Below are 17,838 nucleotides of genomic sequence, written 5' to 3' on the forward strand. Positions count from 1 at the left end.
GTGTGTGTGTGTGTGTTTGTGTGTGTGTGTGTCTTTGACATTCCCTCATTTAGGAAGTGGAGGAAATGCTAGGGGGAAAAAGTCAGTGTCTAGTTTGACACTTGTTTTTGTGTTTTTAAAAAAAACAAACATTTATTTTAAGTTTATTTATTTATTTATGGAAAATTTATGAATATCACTAAAAAAAAAAAAAAATTGGAGACGAACAATTCTTACACTTCAGACAAGCTGTGAGTAAAATTCAACATCCTCAAATCGTGCTTTTGAAATAATTTAATTTCCATTACTCGATGTGTGTTCTGTATAATCATCGTTATCATACGTTACCCGCCCTCTAGATCTGATGGACAACTGAGATCCTCCTATATTCTCACACACTATGAAAGGTCCTGACATGTAAACAGACGCACAGCTCCGAGTTCCCGTTTACTTCTCTTTAAACAAGATCAGCTTTTTATTTATTTATTTAATCCTGCAGATGCTAAACCATCACAGGACAGTGTGATTTCTTCTGTTACTGACACAGCACTGAAGCGCCAGAGTACACTACTGTCTGTGGCCACTAGAGGACAGTCAGGGAATGGGTTTGGCAGTTTGTCGTGTGTGTGTGTGTGTGTGTGTGTGTGTGTGTGTGTGTGTGTGTGTGTGTGTGTGTGTCTTCCAGCTTCTGGAAACTGGGAAAAAAAATAAAGGTAAATCCCAGAATGAACTGAATCCCAGAAAGGACTGCTACAATTTAGTAATTTTATTAATAATTGAAAATGTACTCCGTTGACGATATTCGAAAATATAGTACGTACAACTGAATCAGGTTGTAGTTCATTGAGAAACCTTTTATGAAATTATAATACATTTGAATATTCATTAAGTTTTTTCCACTCATTTGTCGTAATGTCCGTATATCGTGACCTTAAATCAGGGGCGCCGAAACCCAGGGTGGGACGGGACGGGACCGGGGGGGTGTTAGGACGATTCTAAAGGCCCTGGTTTGATAGGGGGTCCAGCAGATTCCCATACTTTCCTGTATGATATTTTTGGTATTCTTATGGCCTCTTTGCATGATAATGTATTAAGGAGCACGCTATAACGAACACCCTCTGTGCCGTGTGTGTGTGTGTGTGTCCTTAAGATGTTCGTGGATTGTTATTATTATTCAGAAACGTGGCACTTCACTGTTGAGTCGATACATGCGTCAGGTACATGGCAAGAGATGGAGCAGACGAAATCGGATACCAAAAGAGGAAAGAAAACAGGACGGGGAAGACGGCTAGTCACCTGGTTTTTCCAAAAAAAAAATAAAAATAAAAATTTGAGATTTACGTTCGCCGTTCTGTGCTGTGATTCTGAAGCTCGCCCGTACGAAGCCGTTATAATTAACATCAGATAGAAACTTTATCGGTTACTCGCCCCGATGTTTATCCTTGGACGTCGGAACACAATATTTCCGAGAGTGTGTGTTTTTCCACGCGGTCGAGCAGTCGTAATGGAGTGTTGAGCTTCGAAAAGCACCGAGCGACAATAAAACTAGTCCGGTGTTGTGTGTGTGTGTGTGTGTATTCAAGCTTTCCGAAGCCTTGCAACAGCTTTCTGTGAGGAATCGGTCGAAATTTAATGCGATCTCACGAATCTGTTTTGATTGCCCAAGTGAGCTTATGAGAGAAGTGTTGTAATGATGTCCGATTCATGAGTGAATCATTTGATTGAGTCAGTTCATTTCAGTGAATCGGAGAATCCGGCTCATAAAACCAGTCTGAAAGATTCGTAGAACCGATTCGATTCTCAAGTTCAACTCACTGATTCAATGATCCGGTCAATGTTTTAGCTCATTTCCACTTTTCTTTCTGGAGCTGCTGGTGTGTGGAACTTATTATTCACTCAGTGAAGTATAATAATAATAATAATAATAATAATAATAATGGTGGTGACGGGGTGAAGGGTTTTCCCAGACCGCAGAACGTATATGATGAGTGCAATGTCTAACGTCTGTCATAGCCAGAACTATATTAGTGAACAGACTCCGCTCCAAAAGTCAGTCAGAAAACGTCTGCGCTCCGGACACTGACGTATTCATTAGTGTTCATTCAATTAATCCGTCAGAAGTGCATTTAAATCATCACTCTGTCCGGGCAGCTGGACAAACTGTCTGTCTCTGCTTTCTTTTTTTTCTTTCTGCAAATTTACCATAAAATCACGTTGACTAACAGCTCGGCGTTTCTAGCTGAATGTGAAACTTCATCTCTCTCACTTCCAACTCTGAAAAGCAGATCTGCTGTAAAGACAATGAGAAGAGGGAGAAGCGGCGAGGCGGAGGGAGAGACGGAGAGAGAAACGGCGAGGTGGAGGGAGAGACGGAGGGAGAAACGGTGAGGCGGAGGGAGAGACGGAGGGAGAAACGGTGAGGCGGAGGGAGAGCGAGATGGAGAAATGACGAGAGCAAGATGGAGAAATGACGAGCGAGATGGAGAAATGACGAGGCAGAGAGATGGAGAAATGGAGAGAGAAACGGCGAGAGCGAGATGGAGAAACGGCGAGAGCTAGAGATGGAGAAACGGCGAGAGCGAGAGATGGAGAAACGGCGAGAGCGAGAGATGGAGAAACGGCGAGAGCGAGAGATGGAGAAACGGCGAGAGCGAGAGATGGAGAAACGGCGAGAGCGAGAGATGGAGAAACGGCGAGAGCGAGAGATGGAGAAACGGAGAGAGATGGAGAAACGGCGAGAGCGAGAGATGGAGAAACGGAGAGAGATGGAGAAACGGCGAGAGATGGAGAAACGGCGAGAGCGAGAGATGGAGAAACGGAGAGAGATGGAGAAACGGAGAGAGATGGAGAAACGCGGAGAGAGAGAGAGAAACGGACAGAGATGGAGAAACGGAGAGAGCGAGAGCGATGGAGAAACGGAGAGAGCGATGGAGAAACGGAGAGAGCGATGGAGAAACGGAGAGAGCGATGGAGAAACGGAGAGCGATGGAGAAACGGAGAGAGCGATGGAGAAACGGAGAGCGATGGAGAAACGGAGAGCGATGGAGAAACGGAGAGCGATGGAGAAACGGGGAGAGAGAGAAACGGGGAGAGAAAGAGAGAAACGGAGAGAGATGGAGCAACGGGGAGAGCGAGAGATGGAGAAACGGAAAGAGCGAGAGCGATGGAGAAACGCGGAGAGAGATGGAGAAACGCGGAGAGAGAGAGAGAGAGATGGAGAAATGGAGAGAGATGGAGAAACGGGGAGAAAGAGATAGATGGAGAAATGGAGAGAGATGGAGAAACGGGGAGAGATGGAGAAATGGAGAGAGATGGAGCAACGGGGAGAGCGAGAGCGATGGAGAAACGGAGAGAGCGAGAGCGATGGAGAAACGGAGAGAGCGAGAGCGATGGAGAAACGGAGAGAGCGAGAGCGATGGAGAAACGGAGAGAGATGGAGAAACGGGGAGAGAGAGAGATGGAGAAACGCGGAGAGAGAGAGAGAAACGGAGAGAGAAAGAGAGAAACGGAGAGAGATGGAGCAACGGGGAGAGCAAGAGATGGAGCAACGGGGAGAGCGAGAGATGGAGAAACGGAGAGAGCGAGAGCGATGGAGAAACGGAGAGAGATGGAGAAACGCGGAGAGAGATGGAGAAACGCAGAGAGAGAGATGGAGAAATGGAGAGAGATGGAGAAACGGGGAGAAAGAGATAGATGGAGAAATGGAGAGAGATGGAGAAACGGGGGGAGAGATGGAGAAATGGAGAGAGATGGAGCAACGGGGAGAGCGAGAGATGGAGAAACGGAGAGAGCGAGAGCGATGGAGAAACGGAGAGAGATGGAGAAACGGAGAGAGAGAGAGATGGAGAAACGCGGAGAGAAAGAGAAACGGAGAGAGATGGAGCAACGGGGAGAGCGAGAGATGGAGCAACGGGGAGAGCGAGAGCGATGGAGAAACGGAGAGAGATGGAGAAACGGAGAGAGCGAGAGCGATGGAGAAACGGAGAGAGAGAGATGGAGAAACGCGGAGAGAAAGAGAAACGGAGAGAGATGGAGCAACGGGGAGAGCGAGAGCGATGGAGAAATGGAGAGAGATGGAGAAACGGAGAGAGCGAGAGCGATGGGGAAACGGAGAGAGATGGAGAAACGCGGAGAGAGATGGAGAAACGCGGAGAGAGATGGAGAAACAGAGAGAGAAGGAGAAATGGAGAGAGATGGAGAAACGGAGAGAGAGAGAGAGAGAGGGAGAAATGTAGAGAGATGGAGAAACGGAGAGAGAGAGAGAGGGTAGGAGAAATGGAGAGAGATGGAGAAACGGAGAGAGAGAGAGGGAAGGAGAAATGGAGAGAGATGGAGAAACGGAGAGAGAGAGAGAGAGCGAAGGAGAAATGTAGAGAGATGGAGAAACGGAGAGAGAGAGAGAGAGCGAAGGAGAAATGTAGAGAGATGGAGAAACGGAGAGAGAGAGAGAGGGTAGGAGAAATGGAGAGAGATGGAGAAACCTAGAGAGAGAGAGGGAAGGAGAAACGGAGAGAGATGGAGAAACGGAGAGAGATGGAGAAACGGAGAGAGATGGAGAAACGCGGAGAGAGATGGAGAAACGCGGAGAGAGAGAGAGATGGAGAAATGGAGATAGATGGAGAAACGGGGAGAAAGAGATAGATGGAGAAATGGAGAGAGATGGAAAAACGCAGAGAGAGAGATGGAGAAACGGGGAGAGATGGAGAAACGGGGAGAAAGAGATGGAGAAACGGGGAGAAAGAGATGGAGAAACGGGGAGAAAGAGATAGAAGGAGAAATGGAGAGAGATGGGGAAACGGAGAGAGAGAGAGGTGGAGAAACGGAGAGAGATGGAGAAACGGAGAGAGATGGAGAAACGGAGAGAGATGGAGAAACGCGGAGAGAGATGGAGAAACGCGGAGAGAGAGAGAGAGATGGAGAAATGGAGATAGATGGAGAAACGGGGAGAAAGAGATAGATGGAGAAATGGAGAGAGATGGAGAAACGCAGAGAGAGAGATGGAGAAATGGAGATAGATGGAGAAACGGGGAGAAAGAGATAGATGGAGAAATGGAGAGAGATGGAGAAACGCAGAGAGAGAGATGGAGAAATGGAGATAGATGGAGAAACGGGGAGAAAGAGATAGATGGAGAAATGGAGAGAGATGGAGAAACGCAGAGAGAGAGATGGAGAAACGGGGAGAAAGAGATGGAGAAATGGAGAGAGATGGAGAAACGGGGAGAAAGAGATAGATGGAGAAATGGAGAGAGATGGAGAAACGCAGAGAGAGAGATGGAGAAATGGAGATAGATGGAGAAACGGGGAGAAAGAGATAGATGGAGAAATGGAGAGAGATGGAGAAACGCAGAGAGAGAGATGGAGAAATGGAGATAGATGGAGAAACGGGGAGAAAGAGATAGATGGAGAAATGGAGAGAGATGGAAAAACGCAGAGAGAGAGATGGAGAAATGGAGAGAGATGGAGAAACGGGGAGAAAGAGATGGAGAAATGGAGAGAGATGGAGAAACGGGGAGAAAGAGATAGAAGGAGAAATGGAGAGAGATGGAGAAACGGGGAGAAAGAGATAGAAGGAGAAATGGAGAGAGATGGGGAAACGGAGAGAGAGAGATGGAGAAATGGAGAGAGATGGGGAAACGGAGAGAGAGAGATGGAGAAATGGAGAGAGATGGAGAAACGGGGAGAAAGAGATAGAAGGAGAAATGGAGAGAGATGGGGAAACGGAGAGAGAGAGATGGAGAAATGGAGAGAGATGGAGAAACGGGGAGAAAGAGATGGAGAAATGGAGAGAGATGGAGAAACGGGGAGAAAGAGATAGAAGGAGAAATGGAGAGAGATGGGGAAACGGAGAGAGAGAGAGGTGGAGAAACGGAGAGAGATGGAGAAACGGAGAGAGAGAGAGAGACATGGAGAAACGGAGAGAGATGGAGAAACGGGGAGAAAGAGATAGAAGGAGAAATGGAGAGAGATGGAGAAACGGGGAGAAAGAGATAGAAGGAGAAATGGAGAGAGATGGGGAAACAGAGAGAGAGAGAGGTGGAGAAACGGAGAGAGATGGAGAAACGGAGAGAGAGAGAGAGACATGGAGAAACGGAGAGAGAGAGAGAGATGGAGAAACGGAGAGAGAGAGCTGTGTTACGAGGTTAAGACCAGTCCATGGGTGGGGAAAAGCACTGCTATGAAAGAATAATACGATTATCAGCTTTATTGTTCGTGTTATTCTCAGTAATTCTCCATCCTGAATGAGGCAGGAAGTGTTTTGAATGGATGATGATATTCTCAGTGTTGAAAGCGACGTGTGTGTGTGTGTGTGTGTGGGCTTGTCCTTGTCCTTTATCCGTTCTCCTCGTGTCTGTCCCAGGATCCTCCAGCTTTGACCGCTCTCGCTGGCAGTTGACCCGCACACACACGCCGAGTAAACAGAAAGGATCTTTTGTTTTGACTTTGCCCAGTGTGACGCTGGAGCTGAAATAAACATGAACGCAGGCCCATGCGTGTCTCTGCGTCACCTGGGAGCGCTCGTTAATCCGCTTTTCTGGCGCCGTTCTAGAACCTTCTTAAACCCTGTTGCTCTCCCAGCGAGACCTGGACACATGCGTGCAGCACTCTTATGGGACGGTGTGTATGAGAGTGAGACACACACACACACACACACACACAGGCATGGATTTGATTGCTGCTCATGTGGGATGGTGTCTTTGTGAAACTTTGAGACATGAATAAAACTTCTTGCAAGTCATTCTGTCCTTCGACTTTCTCGTGGCAGAAAACTTACTGTGTAGTAGGATCATCCCCCACACCTCAGTGTTTGCACTGGGTCAGTTTACTATCGTGTGTGTGTGTGTGTGTGTGTGTGTGTGTGTGTGTGTACGTCTGCTTCCTGACACTTCTGCGTGCTTTCGGAACGTCTCGGTCGATGCTACTGAAAGGAGTCGGATTTTAGCATGCCAGTGTTTCGCAGGACACACACACACACACACACACACACACACACTAATCCCCGTGTGTTGTATTTGCCTTTCTCCAGCAGTAAGTCGTCTTGCTGTTTTTGTTGTGCCTGGACTGTCAGGGGTTCAGAAAGGTCAGCTGTGGCTTAATATCACATGGCATCAGTGCTGCAGTAGAGTACATCTGACCATGCACACACGCACACGCACGCACACACACACACACACACACACACACACACGCACACACCTGAACTTTCTTTTACTTTCTCACTCCAGTTCTCTAAATTTCTCAATTAAGGTTATGTCTCATCACATCGTGTACCCTGAGTTCACTTCATAATGTTACTGATCAGAAGGTCGGGGGTTCGAGTCCCAGCACTGCCAGGCTCTGGGTTACTGATCGGAAGGTCGGGGGTTCAAGTCCCCGCACTGCCAGGCTCTGGGTTACTGATCGGAAGGTCGGGGGTTCAAGTCCCAGCACTGCCGGGCTCTGGGTTACTGATCAGAAGGTCGGGGGTTCAAGTCCCCGCACTGCCGGGCTCTGGGTTACCGATCGGAAGGTCGGGGGTTCAAGTCCCCGCACTGCCGGGCTCTGGGTTACCGATCGGAAGGTCGGGGGTTCAAGTCCCAGCACTGCCGGGCTCTGGGTTACTGATCAGAAGGTCGGGGGTTCAAGTCCCCGCACTGCCGGGCTCTGGGTTACCGATCGGAAGGTCGGGGGTTCAAGTCCCCGCACTGCCGGGCTCTGGGTTACCGATCGGAAGGTCGGGGGTTCAAGTCCCAGCACTGCCGGGCTCTGGGTTACTGATCAGAAGGTCGGGGGTTCAAGCCCCAGCACTGCCAAGCTGCCACTGTTGGGCCCTTGAGCAAGACCCTTAACCCTCTCTGCTCCAGGGGGCGCCGTATCACGGCCTCCTTACATTCAGGGATATGCGAATGAATAAAGAACTTCTCTGTGCTGTAATATACACATGTGACCCATAAAGACTCGTTATTCATTCTAATGTAACTGTACTTGTACCGATTCATAACTAACGTCTTTTATTATCGTAGACAAACTTCATGGACTTTCCACAACATTAAATGTAGCTATAAACGGATAAAAAAGAACAGTGAGAGTAATAAGACACTTTGGGGATTACTCTTCTAGTTGTGTGGTCACTCTGTCACTGATTATTTTCCTATCACAGCACGTGGTGTTGTATTCTTCACTTATACGTCCATACGGTGCGCTTTTGTCCGATCTAGATTCCAGCGTAGTAGTCTGAGAACCGTGATCGTTGTCTGGCGCTCAGGACGAATGCGATGTTATTTTAGTAACTGATCTGCGTGTTTCTGTTACTGAGTTATGTGGAACATCTCCACAGGTGTGAGCAGTGTGCGGTCTAACACTCGGTCTGTCTGACGCACGTGCGCGACAGCCGTGACCCGACCCGATCCGATCCGAAATTGAGCCGTGAGAAGAAAATGTCTGAAAGTTCCGTCAGTCTGGCGGAAATAGTTTTGGTATGATTTTACGCGGACGTTTACACACAGCTTGGTGAAATAATAGAAATCAGTGAGGAGGGGAAAAACATCTCGGTAGTTTTTGTGTCAGTAAATCACTGTAATTTGTTTTATAAAGAATGAGAATCTCTGCGCGTGTGTATTCCAGATGTGGCTGTTGTGTACGAGATGCTGTTTGTTTATTTATTTATTTATTTATTTATTTTATTCTTTATTATTAAAGAATTAATTACCCTTGAATAATGCGAACGAGCCGAACGAATACACTCGTGTTTTTTTTGTTTTTTTAAAATTCTTGTTCCACTTTAAGTAAACACTTTAAACTGATTGTTTTGAGTTGGTACAGTCGACTCTTTCTTGCTGCGTGTGTGGTGTTTACTCTGAGGCTGAAGTTAGCGAGGGGGATTTACGCCACCAGCTCAGAAATAAGCTCGAGGACGAATAAGAAACCTCAGCACTGGAATAGTCTGTTTTACCCAGTATGCACTTTTTCCCAATAAATAGGAGTCTTGGTAATGTGTGCAGTGGGGTCTCTCTCTCTCTCTCTCTCACACACACACACACACACACACACACTATCAGCAAATTACTGATAACTGTTTATTTTATATGTTTGATGGGCCTCTGCTTGTAGATTAGGTCGGTTAGTGCTAAAGATGTAATCGCTGCCGTCTATGTAAGGGCATTCAGGGGTGTGTGTGTGTGTGTGGAATGAGGTGGAAAATGATGAGGTAGCACCTCTAAAAATGGAATGAACTCGTCTGTTAATCCAATATATCTGTGTCTCATGTGAGTGTGTGTGCGCGCTCGGCAGTACTGCAGCGGTAGGAGTTTTTCGGGAGGCTGTAATTTATTTTTCTGGTCAGCCGTGTGATGAGAAGGAGACGACTGGACACTGCGCTCTGACCTCACTGATAAGAGAGAGTGTGTGTGTGTGTGTGTGTGTGTGTGAGTGAGAGGAGTGTGATGCGATGAGGCAGTGAGGACAGTGAGAAATGAGATGGAAAGCACTTTAAAGGCCCCAAAACACATTTTACACTTTGGGTTCAGCAGTTCTTTATCTCCGTTAAATACAGACCAGCGCAGGAGCTGTGATATTCAGTACGTCGTCGTGTCAGACCCGTATACATCTCCGCCCGTATTCCACGCGTTCACGATTCGACGACCGGTGGAGCCGCGAGTGACGTGAATCCAGCGAGAGACACACACACCAGCAGCGCTTGTGTAGGGGTCACGTGAAGTTATGTAAAGCGAAGCATCGGGTCAGAAAGGGGGGAGCCACCTTAAATTGTCCTTAAACCACCTTAAATTGTCTCGTGCGTAGGGATGGTTTAAAACGAGGCCTCAGGGGAAAAGAACCGGTACCTTCTCTTATGAAAAGACTTTTATTCATCAGATGTGCGGGGTTAAATCTGGGTTTGGATGGCGTCCGGCTGGTTCTTTTGGTCTGACATTGAGAGCGATCACACCAGGGGTGTGTAACGGACCGATATCGGGTTAGCCACTCGGAGAGGAAAAATCACTTTAAAGTGAAAAATGAATAATAATAAACAAATAGCATCCGTGAACATTAGCGTAACGTTTTAAGTGTGTTCCACATGATATGAGGAAGGGGGTGGGGACGGGGGACGCTGGCGTAGCGGTTAGCACGTTTGTGCGTTCGGATCCCGCCTCCGCCCTTTTGTGCGCGGAGCTTGCGTATTCTCCCTGTGCTTCACGGGTTTCCTCTTGGTACTCTGGTTTCCTCCCCAGTCCAAAGACATGCGCTGTAGGTGTTTCCAGATTGTCCGTAGGGTGTGAATTGGCGTGTGTGTGCGATGGGCACCCCGTCCAGGGTGTGTTCCCCGAGTTCCCTGGGATAGACTCCAGGCTCCTCGCGGACCCTGTGTATGGTAAGTGTTATGCAAGGTGGATGGATGATGTCATCTCTGTGTGTTGCTGGATAATACACACACACAACAACAACGATGACGACGATTAGTGTTATTAGTGAGTCCTGAGCCACCATTGGGGCTCTGCTACGTAGTCACACATCTCTGACTCACGGTCTTGGCGGTTGCAGGGGATCTCCTAAACGTTAGAGAGACGTAGTAGACGGATCATAATGAAGCACCTGTGTGCATATGGAGCAGACACGAAACATAGTCACGACCCTCGTAATCAACCCTGACCGGTTGGATTTATTACTAAAAGATAACACCTTTTTAGTTTTTAGTTGTTGTTTTTTTTTTTCCCCCCTCAGTAATCGAATCCAGCTGTTCTGAGCACAGTGTTTCTCAGTCACGTGGACAGGAGTCGCTTTTGTGTAGGGATCAACACAACGACGGTCCTTATAGACGACGCGATGTTTCTCTTCGTTCTCCGATTGTCTTTCGGTACGAATCGTCAATACGTCTCTTGTTTTTTTTGGCCTGCCGTAGTGAGCCGAATATGGGGTGTGTGTGTGTGTGTGTGTGTGTGTGTTGTTTTTGATTGAGTGGATAGTGTGATGAGGTGTGAGGAAGGAGGGAGCTGTTTGTTTCCTTTCTGGTGTGTCTCTAATTAATGAACTGATGAGACAAAAGGAGGAGGTCAGACCCCTTCCCCTGCCCCGACTGATAATTTGGTGTGTGTGTGTGTGTATGGTAGGACCGCCAACAGCTCTGAGCCTCAACCCCATACTAGTGCCAGCTGTGGATCAATACCTGGACAGCTGGGCTAGCCTCCCCTGATGTGCAGAATAACACACACACACACACACACACACACACACACACACACACACACACACATCGCCACTTCTGAAGTAGATAGTGCCAGCTCACCCCCACCTCTCCGAGTCACTCTGTAGTCCTCCTGACTGTAAATGCGAACGAGAGAAGGATCATTCCAGCATTTCTTACAGGCCTCTAAAACCATTACGTTGCCATAAATATCATTAATACACGAGGACACGGCGTTACGGATGATAATCAACGACGGGGTGGTGTGACGCGGTCTGAAGTGAAGCGGTGTCACCGGTGCCACCCGGACCGTCGTCGTTTTCCCATAACAGCGCACGCCCGAGTGTCTTATTTCTTCCGTGTACATCTAGGAGTGACCGAGTGACATGGATTTGACTTTATTTCCTCTCATAGCTCTTGTTTGCCATGTAAATGGACTCGGCTTTCCATCCACGTGCTCTTTGGGTTCGATGGATTACTGACCCGATTATTTCTCATTTATTTATATTCTAATAGACGTTACGTACACATTTGGAAAGGATTCAAGTCTCTGCCGGTGTTCAGGTGCGAGTCTGGTTGAAGTACATTATCATGGCAGTAGGGGGCATCCTTCAGCTGACCTGGCAAGCCCTCGTCTCCCCTGTCGGCGAGGTGTTTAGCGATTCAGAAGACACAATGCGAGCGCATTGATAGTCATATCCCTGTGATAAATTAAAAGTGCCTCATTGTCCCTTTCCATTTTACACATTGTCAGGAGCGCGGCTCTTAATCTCGCCTCCTGATTGACACCGGCGGCCGGGGAAAAGAGCACATTTTATTGTTTGCGCTCGTCAAATCTAGTTAAAACCCAATTCTTCGCCGGGTATTTGCATATCCTTAAGTATTTCTTTCGGAGAGTGGGCCCTAAATCCGTCTTAAGTGTTTGATGCTTTCGGAAAATTCATTCACAAAGTATCTACATGCGCTATTAGCTCGGTATAATGCAGCAGGCTAATCTGCTTGATAAGAAGGGGGAGTCGGGCACCGTTTTCTTCAGGGATGACACGCTATATTTCCGAGCGATTCAACAGGGGCTCAAATGTCAACACAAATGTCAAGAGCGAATGTTTTTCCTTCGTTTTATTAAAAGTGGTCTATTAAGAGCCTGTTATTCAGGGTCAGGCCTGGTGGGATGGGATGTCTGGGTAATTCTGTAGATGGGTTGGTTGGAGTGGAGATGGTGAAGAGATTCCCAGGTGTTGCCCTTGGTTTAATGCCACAGCGGAGTTCGAGAGCACGAGAAGTAGGGGAGAGACGTGTTTCGGCCTGGTCGCGCCGTGATAATGACAGTCTCGGGTGTTTCCTGCCTTTTATTCCCAAGGCAAGGCGGTTACACCTGGATATCAAGTTCTGCTCCATGTCTGCTTCCAGACTGGACAGGATTGCGCAACGTTCTTCTCTTCCATCCACAATGCAGTATGTTTCCCATCCCCCCTGCCCCCCGTAATGACGCACCTCTTTCAGTCCTTCACATCCTTATTCGAGTGTTCGAGTGGACAGAAGTCATTTTCATAATAGTAATCAGCGTTAGGAATCGCAACCTATCGTCATCAAAGCCGTGATCACATTCATCATCGGCGCGTTCTTATAATTATGTCTAATTGACCGGTCCGCTAACTCGAACGGGTTTAAACCAAACCTCGATTACTCGCACAAAATCGCAGACCCTGCGCTCTGACCCCGACTTCCCGAAAATGCGAAGAAATGGATTTTCACTGTACTGTAACGTACACTAAATGTCCAGCAGTCATACGTGCTTGTTCCAGATTTATTCCTCCCTTTGCTGTTATGATCACCTCCAGTCTTCTGGGAAGGCTTTCCGCTAGATTTTGGGGCGTGGCTGTGGGGATTCAGCTACAAGAGCGTTAGTGAGGTCAGGGGTGCAGTCGGAGTATCAGTTCATCCTAAAGGTGTTCAGTGCGGTTGAGGGCAGGACACTCGAGTTCTTCTACTCCAACTTTGACAAACCATGTCTTCATGGAGCTGGCTCTGTGCGCAGGGGCGTCGTCATGCTGGAACAGGTTCTCGAGCCTCTTCGATACACCCAAGGGAAATTGTAATACTACAGCATGCGAAGACACGACGTACAGTCGCGTGCTTCAGAATTTTTAAGCAACGGTTTGCGGGAAGAACCGCATATTTGTGTGTCCACATACTTTTGGCCACGTACTGTACATGCGGCAGACTTTCTTCTTCTTCTGACTTGAATCTAATACGTTCATCTCTTGATGGAAAGTTCAGGAATAAGACGCTCCGAGTGTAATAAATCAGACAGGATGTTGTTGCGCACCTTGAATATACGCCCGCTAGTTGAACTCGTTCTGGAAGGGTCTCTGGATACGAAAGGTTTGGCAGCACGAAAGTTTAACGAAAATGTCTTGAAACAAGTCTCACGTAAAAGCTCGGTAAAGGTCTGTCCCGACCGTAGCGATATAACCGCCTTTTATTCACGTCAACGTTATTTCACGTATTTCTAGCTTAAGAAATGTAAAAAAAAAAATATCCCTGTATGCATTTTAAATAGTTGAATGCGGTGTTTTAAAGGGGGGGGGAAAAAACACGTCTGTAACGTGTAACGCATTCTCAGACGTAGCGGAAACTTGTCTCATACAGGCTTGACTGTGTGTGTGTGTGTTTTGGAAAAGTGCGTGGCGGTGTGTCTACACGTAGCTGCATCTCAGTCTCTCTCAAACAGCGTCGATAAGACCCCTCTCTTTACCTATGGGAATACAACTACACACAACCACCTATCTGACAGATGCATATCTATACACACAGCATTTATACACACACACAGACAGAGCCGCTGGCGAGATCCCAATCTGAGATTCCCTCCATCCGCTCTTTATGTGCACACAGCGAGTCTGGAATATGTATCTGCGATCACATTGATCTGTGCGAGTGGGATATGCATTGTAGAGGGGAAGGAGGAAGCTCTGGACTACATCGCCGTCGCTACCCGACAACAGCGAAGGGAATTAGTTATTTATTTACGTGTGTGTCCGAGTGACACGAGGAGAATTTGCGTGTCCGGGGTCTAGTTGTAGCGTTCGAGCGTCAATAAAGGATATTAAAGGGCCTGGTATGATCCAGTGTGGAAATGGTGGGCATGCAGCAGTTTATTGTCAGGGAAGTGGGCGGGGCATGTTGGGTTGGGAATGTTTCTATACAGGAGAGAATGGGGATTTCTTTAGGAGGGTAAAGGTGTCGATGCGTCTGTGGGGTTTTTTGTTGTTGTTGTCGTCAGACCTCGTGAATATCGAACAAATGTCTTCAGGATGAGGTTTGGGATTTTTGATTTCCTCTGCCGGAGTGGAGCGAGCCGAGAGAGATGCGCTGTGACACACTGCTCTTTACTTTCTTGTTGTTGTTGTGTGTGTGTGGCAGGGAGCGGTGTGTTTGCAGTGCTGAAACGGCCTCTCTGATCGTGCCTCGTTCTGGCAACGGATTGCAGAGGCTGCACTGCTCTCGCCAGACTGCCACACGACACTCACACCTGCAGCTCTCAGTGGAGAGAGAGAGGGACAGGGAGAGAGTGCGTGTGTGTGCGCGAGAGAGAGAGACAGGGAGAGAGTGTGGGAGAGAGAGAGACAGGGAGAGTGAGTGTGTGAGAGCAAGAGACAGGGAGAGTGAGTGTGTGTGTGAAAGAGAGAGAGACAAGGAGAGTGTGTGTGTGAGAGAGACAGAAAGACGGAGAGTGAGTGTGTGTGAGACAGGGAGAGCGTGTGTGAGTGTGTGTGAGAGAGAGACAGGGAGAGAGTGTGTGAGTGAAGGAGAGAGACAGACAGAGCATGTGTGAGAGAGAGAGTACAGGGAGAGTGTGTGTGAGTGAGAGACAGACTGTGTGTGTGTGAGAGAGAGTGAGTGAGTGTGTGTGAGTAAGCTAGACACAGAGTGTGTGAAAGACAGGGCGAGTGTATGTGAGACAGGGACGGAGAGAGAGAGAGAGAGAGAGAGTGTGTGAGCAAGAAAGACAAAGAGAAAATGAGTGTGTGAGAGAGAGTGTGTGTGTATGTGTGTGTGTGTGTGTTTTCCTCCGGACCCTTTCTCTATCTGAATATGGTGCAGAACTGAAATGTGACCCTTGACCTTCGCTATATACAGTGTTTACTTCATCTGACTCTGTCCCGTGTTCCTGCTGTCTGGATTTCTGACCTACAGGGGGCGCCATTGACCACCAAGCTGCTCATACTCGAAGGATACTGATACATTGCAGTGTCTAATATACAAATATTCCTAGATTAGTTTGTTTATTTGTTTTTCATTGATGCGTTTCGTTCAGAAGAAAGCGTCTTGCGTCATGTACCGAACGCGTTTGTGGGAAATAATGTCGCGTGTACCAATTAGAATACATTCGTTAAAGAAGGTGTGTTGGTGTGTGTTGGTTCATAGCTCGCTAAAGCAAGTCAAGTGAATGCGTTGGGTCGAGTGTGTCTTTCTGTTTTTGTTCTGAACGAACAGTTGTGGGGGGGGGATTGAGGGAAAACACACTTACTTTTTAACGTTTGTTTTACATGCTGTGCATCTTCGATCAGCAGGGGCGGAGCTTAAATTCAGTTCAGTCAGCTGTTCTGAAACAGTTCTTTGCAGTTCAAGTCATCTTTAAGCTCCGCCCATTTTGCTGAAAATCGGTTCAATTATGCATATTTTATTCGAATCTGTGTTGATTATTTCATTTCCTCTCTCTCTCTCTCCCTCTCCCTCTCTCTCTCAGGAGTCTCCGTCAGGTCGGAGAAAAGCCCTGGCCACCAGCAGCATCAACATGAAGCAGTACGCGAGCCCCATGCCCACGCAGACGGACGTCAAGATCAAGTTCAAGCCTCTTTCCAAGAAGGTGGTGGCGGCCACGCTGCAGTTCTCGCTCTCCTGCATCTTCCTGCGCGAGGGCAAAGCCACGTGAGTCCAGCTTCACACCCAAAACCCCCCCCCCCACGAAAAACAAAACCCACTGCGTCTTCCTGCTTCCTGGAGAGCTCACACGCCAGTCGAAGCCTCCAGGCTTTCACATCATCTCTCTCTCTCTCTTTCTTTCTATCTTTCTTTTCTCTCTTCCACCTTCACTCCTCTTATCCTTCTTTCTGTGACCCGAGTGCTCCTTTTTATTTACAGAAGACAACTTCTTTTTTTTTTTTTTCTTTCTTTCACCTGTTATCTTCAGCCTCACCTCCACTCATTGCTTTCTTCCTTTCTTGCCCTCTCACATATTCTCCCTCATTCTTTTTCTCTCCATCGCCCCTCGCAGGCTCTCGCTCGCCTAATGAGAGTGCGTTCATGTGACATTCTTCACATTCCCAGAATTCCACATGTATCGCTCCTTATCTATCGCCCTCCTCGCTCTCTCTCACCAACTCGCTCTTTCTGTCTCTCTCCCTCTTCCTCACGTGTAAATGCCGATGTTTACAGACGAGATGCCAGTCTGCAGCTTCTCTCCACAATTACTACAAAAAAATTAGCAAACATTTTGGCGTATGTCCGTTTTGCTTTTGCGACACATTTCGTGTAAGCCAAGTGTTAAACACTTTTTCTGTTAATGTTTCAGACTCAATAAAGTTTTTTTTTTTATCATTAATACATATTTAGCAAGATCTTTCTTAGGCCAAAATCATCACCTGGGATTATAGGTCGTCGTTATACAGGACGAGAGCGGCCTCTAGAGGCGAAATAAAAACCATCGCTGACTAATTTTGTCGTGTTATTTGAAGTGTTTTTTGATTCGTTTTGGACTGTGTTTGTTATCTGGAGCGTTTCTTTTTGGTTCCGTTTGGATGTATATCTTTTATTTACTTTAATATTCATTAATAGTTGATCTCTATGAATATATTTTTGTTTTAAACAGTACATTTTCACGGTGCAGTCAGTACTGTTTTTATTTTTGTAATAAAGTTCAGCAGTATTTTTTACTTTGAGCGTTATGTTTCCATACTAATCTCAGGAGAGCTGCAGAATCCTTACCGAGACACCCAAACCACCACCAACGCCATGGTTACGGTCACCGAGATCAATTTTTCCTTCAGTTTGAGGGCTGATACATCGTGTGGATGAACACACGAGCTACAGGCAGTGATTATAAACCTACAGTGACCCTTATAGAGCGATGTAGAAGAAAAAGCGTATATATAATATCGGTCACATAACCAACCGAACGCCTCTCGCGCCAGTTCCTATCTGCTGCTTATCGTTGCCGCCGTTAGCATCGTCGGTCAGATTAATCTCCGCCACGTGTTGCGAAAAAGAATCTGATGCAACAGGCGCCCCTGTGTTCTCTCCATCCCCTGAATACGCTTCCGAAACGAAAGGATATTCGAGAGGCTAATATTCTACAAGTCTTTTTTTTTTTTCTTCTTCTTCTTCTTCTTCTTTTCCCCTTCGCTCTCTGTTTGACATTCATGTCACAGCGATCCCAACAAACAGCACAGAGATGAAATATTTCCAGCCGCCGGCCCCGAATGTGTAAATATCTCTCACCTGGACAGAAGATCCTTCTCCCCCCTCTCCCTCCCCTTTCCGTCTATATTTTTTTTTTTGGGGGGGGGGGGGGGGTTCTCTAAAGAAAGCGAGTGTGAGAGGCATATATAACGTGCGCAGGCCTTTTGTGTTATCGGCGTACGCACTCACTCACACGTTTTTTTTTTTTTTTTTCTTTTCGTGTGTGCACGTAACCCCTC

General features: G+C 47.2%; 1 protein-coding gene across 5 annotated transcripts in view; it reads left to right on the top strand.

Annotated features, from left to right (window-relative positions):
- Positions 1-17,838, top strand: part of ehbp1 (EH domain binding protein 1) — a 163,483-nt gene that overhangs the window by 35,461 nt on the left and 110,184 nt on the right. For 4 of the 5 annotated variants that reach the window (XM_053632663.1, XM_053632664.1, XM_053632666.1 and 1 more), the window contains one exon: positions 15,888-16,069. In XM_053632663.1, the coding sequence (XP_053488638.1) occupies positions 15,888-16,069 (182 nt within the window). Of the gene's footprint in view, positions 1-4,471; positions 6,119-15,887; positions 16,070-17,838 lie in introns of those variants that run through there. The other variant, XM_053632665.1, reaches the window with a different exon arrangement.

This window comes from Ictalurus furcatus, chromosome 9, assembly GCF_023375685.1.
Source record: "Ictalurus furcatus strain D&B chromosome 9, Billie_1.0, whole genome shotgun sequence".
Lineage (NCBI taxonomy): Eukaryota > Metazoa > Chordata > Actinopteri > Siluriformes > Ictaluridae > Ictalurus > Ictalurus furcatus.